The sequence below is a fragment of the Oncorhynchus mykiss genome, chromosome 21 (genome assembly GCF_013265735.2).
Source record: "Oncorhynchus mykiss isolate Arlee chromosome 21, USDA_OmykA_1.1, whole genome shotgun sequence".
Lineage (NCBI taxonomy): Eukaryota > Metazoa > Chordata > Actinopteri > Salmoniformes > Salmonidae > Oncorhynchus > Oncorhynchus mykiss.
In genome coordinates, this window is record NC_048585.1 from 10,096,100 (window position 1) to 10,100,770 (window position 4,671).

Genomic DNA, 4,671 nt, shown 5'->3' on the forward strand with positions numbered 1-4,671 from the left:
ACTACTTCAGACCAGATCCCTATTCCCTATATAGTGCACTACTTCAGACCAGATCCCTATTCCCTATATAGTGCACTACTTCAGACCAGATCCCTATTCCCTATATAGTGCACTACTTCATACCAGATCCCTATTCCCTATATAGTGCACTAATTCAGACCAGATCCCTATATAGTGCACTACTTCAGACCAGATCCCTATATAGTGCACTACTTTAGACCAGGGCCCTATTCCCTATATAGTGCACTACTTTCAGCTGGTCTATGGGTAAAGTATGTTTTCCATGAAAGCACAAATCAGATGAAACTCTTGTTATGTAACATATTGTGTTCTAGAACTTGGGAAATAAAAACATGGGACTCTGGATGACATCATAATGATGTTTGTTTCCAACATCAGGGAGAAAAAAACTTCCTAAAGAAGTTAAATCCGCTTTGTGTTTTGTTTCCTTGCCACAACACTAAGGACTATTGTGATTCTGGTATTGTCCCGGCCCTACTATATAGGTAAGAGGGTGTAGTTTGGGATCAATGTTCCTCTAAGCTCCCCAAGGACTGTCACCCAGCTCCCCCAGGACTGCCGTGCAGCTCCCCCAGGACTGTCACCAAGCTCCCCCAGGACTGCCGTGCAGCTCCCTCAGGACTGTCGCCCAGCTCCCCCAGGACTGCCGTGCAGCTCCCTCAGGACTGTCGCCCAGCTCCCCCAGGACTGCCGCCCAGCTCCCCCAGGACTGCCGCCCAGCTCCCCCAGGACTGCCGCCCAGCTCACCCAGGACTGTCGTCCAGCTCCCCCAGGACTGTCACCCAACTCCCCCAGGACTGTCGCCCAGCTCCCCCAGGACTGTCGCCCAGCTCCCCCAGGACTGTCTCCCAGCTCCCCCAGGACTGTCTCCCAGCTCCCCCAGGACTGCCGTGCAGCTCCCTCAGGACTGTCGCCCAGCTCCCCCAGGACTGCCGCCCAGCTCCCCCAGGACTGCCGCCCAGCTCCCCCAGGACTGCCGCCCAGCTCACCCAGGACTGCCGTGCAGCTCCCCCAGGACTGTCACCCAACTCCCCCAGGACTGTCGCCCAGCTCCCCCAGGACTGTCGCCCAGCTCCCCCAGGACTGTCTCCCAGCTCCCCCAGGACTGTCTCCCAGCTCCCCCAGGACTGCCGTGCAGCTCCCTCAGGACTGTCGCCCAGCTCCCCCAGGACTGCACGCCCAGTTCCCCCAGGACTGCCGCCCTGCTCCCCCAGGACTGCCGCCCAGCTCACACAAGACTGTCGTCCAGCTCCCCCAGGACTGCCGCCCAGCTCCCCCAGGACTGCCATGCAGCTCCCCCAGGACTGTCACCCAGCTCCCCCAGGACTGTTGCCCAGCTCCCCCAGGACTGCCGTGCAGCTCCCCCAGGACTGTCACCCAGCTCCCCCAGGACTGCCGTGCAGCTCCCTCAGGACTGTCGCCCAGCTCCCCCAGGACTGCCGCCCAGCTCCCCCAGGACTGCCGCCCAGCTCACCCAGGACTGTCGTCCAGCTCCCCCAGGACTGTCACCCAGCTCCCCCAGGACTGCCGTGCAGCTCCCCCAGGACTGTCACCCAACTCCCCCAGGACTGCCGCCCAGCTCCCCCAGGACTGTCGCCCAGCTCCCCCAGGACTGTCTCCCAGCTCCCCCAGGACCTGTCTCCCAGCTCCCCCAGGACTGCCGTGCAGCTCCCTCAGGACTGTCGCCCAGCTCCCCCAGGACTGCCGCCCAGTTCCCCCAGGACTGCCGCCCTGCTCCCCCAGGACTGCCGCCCAGCTCACCCAGGACTGTCGTCCAGCTCCCCCAGGACTGCCGCCCAGCTCCCCCAGGACTGTCGCCCTGCTCCCCGAGGACTGCCACACAGAAGAAATACCAGCCCACGGAGAGAAAGAAGCAGGAGATTGATCTTCACTCAACTCTCTAGAGTTTTCCCTGTTAGTTAACACTATTATAACGTTTCCCTTTACTGTGGCAATTGTGATCGAATCAACGCAATTAGTAGCCACTTTCAATGCAACATACCAAAACAAAACGAACTATGCAAGACATTTTCTTTTACGATTCTATTGCATTGACAGGCACTACTCAGCCTGTACTCTACACAGACCGGCATAACCAATCAGAGCTGCATCAGGCCTATATGCAAATATTCCATTGCCATATATGGATATGTGCCATTCACTTTGAACTGGACTGTGTTTACAACATGAGCGGTTGATGGAAGATGCGCTTGTTTTGAGATCAAAGTGAGAGCTGCATGTAGGCCACATTATGTTCATGTCCTTTGTTAGTTAGTGAGTTATTAGCCCAGTTATAGATCATTTAGGGCTCCTGGGTGGTGCAGCGGTCTAACGCACTGCATCTCAGTGCTAGAGGCGTCGATACAGAAGGGAGTTGAAGGGGGGGGGGGGGTAGGAGGAGGGGTAGGGAGGGGGTTTGGAGGGGGGTAGGAAGGGAGTTGGAGGGGGGTTGGAAGGGGGTAAGAAGGGGTAGGTTGATCTGATGAGACGCTCCCACTCTGACACTGAGCCACATTATGTGACGGCTTAGCCCACACAGACACACACACCAGACAGGTCCACAGCGCCACTCCTGGCCAATAGCGGCTCACGCTTCCGGCTTATCTGATCCCAAGGCGAGAAGATCAAAGCCTCGCCGTGTCCGTGGCGACGGGGCGGGTGTGTGTGGCGAGGGGTTGTCTCTTCTTTGTAGACGACATGTGTTCCTGTTGTATGTGATCAGCGAGTGTGCTAAAGTGTGTGATGTGTGTGTGCGACATGACTCTCTCTCTACACACACACACACACACACACACACACACACACACACACACACACACACACACACACACACACAGAGGATACGCTCTACCAAACATAGGGAGTGAAGCTCTGCCAATGAGACAGTAAAATGCTGTTAACTACCAGAATAACAAAATCCCTAGTAAAACTAAAAGGAACAACATCATTTAGAGAATGGGAGGGAGAGAGATGATTGGAGGAGAGGGGGAGATAGAGAGAGAAGGAGAGATGAAGAGGGGAGATGGAGAGGGGAGGGAGAGAGATGATTGGAGGAGAGGGGGAGATAGAGAGAGAAGGAGAGATGAAGAGGGGCGATGGAGAGGGGAGGGAGAGAGAGGATTGGAGGAGAGGGGGAGATGGAGAGATGAAGAGGGGAGATGGAGAGGGGAGGGAGAGAGAGGATTGGAGGAGAGGGGGAGATAGAGATAGAAGGAGAGATGAAGAGGGGAGATGGAGAGGGGAGGGAGAGAGAGGATTGGATGAGAGGGGGAGATAGAGAGAGAAGGAGAGATGAAGAGGGGAGATGGAGAGGGGAGGGAGAGAGAGGATTGGAGGAGAGGGGGAGGGAGAGAGAGAAGGAGAGATGAAGAGGGGAGATGGAGAGGGGAGGGAAAGAGGGAGAGATGGAGAGGGGAGAGGGAGAGAGAGGATTGGAGGAGAGGGGGGGATAGAGAGAGAAGGAGAGATGAAGAGGGGAGATGGACAGGGGAGGGAGAGAGAGGATTGGAGGAGAGGGGGAGATAGAGAGAGAAGGAGAGATGAAGAGGGGAGATGGAGAGGGGAGGGAAAGAGGGGAGATGGAGAGGGGAGGGAGAGAGGGAGAGATGGAGAGGGGAGAGGGAGAGAGAGGATTGGAGGAGGGGGAGAGAGAGAAGGAGAGATGAAGAGGAGATGGAGAGGGGAGGGAGAGAGGGAGAGATGGAGAGGGGGGAGGGAGAGAGATGATTGGAGGAGAGGGGGAGATAGAGAGAGAAGGAGAGATGAAGAGGGGAGATGGAGAGGGGAGGGAGAGAGATGATTGGAGGAGAGGGGGAGATAGAGAGAGAAGGAGAGATGAAGAGGGGAGATGGAGAGGGGAGGGAGAGAGATGATTGGAGGAGAGGGGGAGATAGAGAGAGAAGGAGAGATGAAGAGGGGAGATGGAGAGGGGAGGGGGAGAGGGAGAGATGGAGAGGGGAGAGAGGAGAGGGGAGAGGGAGAAGGGAGGGGGAGAGGGAGAGATGGAGAAGGGAGGGGGAGAGGGAGAGATGGAGAGGGGAGAGGGAGAGGGGAGAGGGAGAAGGGAGGGGGAGAGATGGAGAGATGGAGAATGGAGGGGGAGAGATGGAGAGATGAAGAGGGGAGATGGAGAAGGGAGGGGGAGAGATGGAGAGGGGAGAGAAAGGGAGAAGGGGAGTCGATAGAGGGGGAGAGTAGGAAGGGGAGAGGGGGATATGGAGAGAGGGATAGGGAGAGAGGGGAGATGGAGAGGGGAGGGAGAGAGGGAGAGATGGAGAGAGGGAGTTAAGGGGAGAGGTAGAGAGGGAGGAAGTGAAGATAGGGGAGAGGGAGAGAGAAAAATCATCAAAAGGAGGAGAAAAAAGAGGTGAGGAGAGATGGAGCCGGAGGGAGGGAGCCAGATGGAGGGAGGGAGTGAGGGAGGGAGGGAGAGAAGGAGGGAGCCAGATGGAGGGAGGGAGTGAGGGAGGGAGGGAGAGAAGGAGGGAGCCAGATGGATGGAGGGAGTGAGGGGGAGGGAGAGATGGAGCCGGATGGAGGGAGGGAGAGATGGAGCCGGATGGAGTGAGGGAGGGAGAGATGGAGCCGGGTGGAGGGAGGGAGGGAGAGATGGAGCCGGGTGGAGGGAGGGAGCCAGATGGATGGAGGGAG

At 57.4% G+C, this 4,671-nt stretch overlaps 1 protein-coding gene across 1 annotated transcript in view; it reads left to right on the forward strand.

Annotated features, from left to right (window-relative positions):
- LOC118942996 (basic proline-rich protein-like) overlaps window positions 1-1,925 on the forward strand; it is a 27,549-nt gene extending 25,624 nt beyond the window's left edge. Inside the window, exon 3 of the mRNA XM_036958460.1 lies at window positions 553-1,925. Coding sequence (XP_036814355.1) covers window positions 553-1,925 — 1,373 coding nt within the window. The remainder of the gene's footprint in view (window positions 1-552) is intronic.
- Window positions 1,926-4,671: the final 2,746 nt, after the last annotated feature.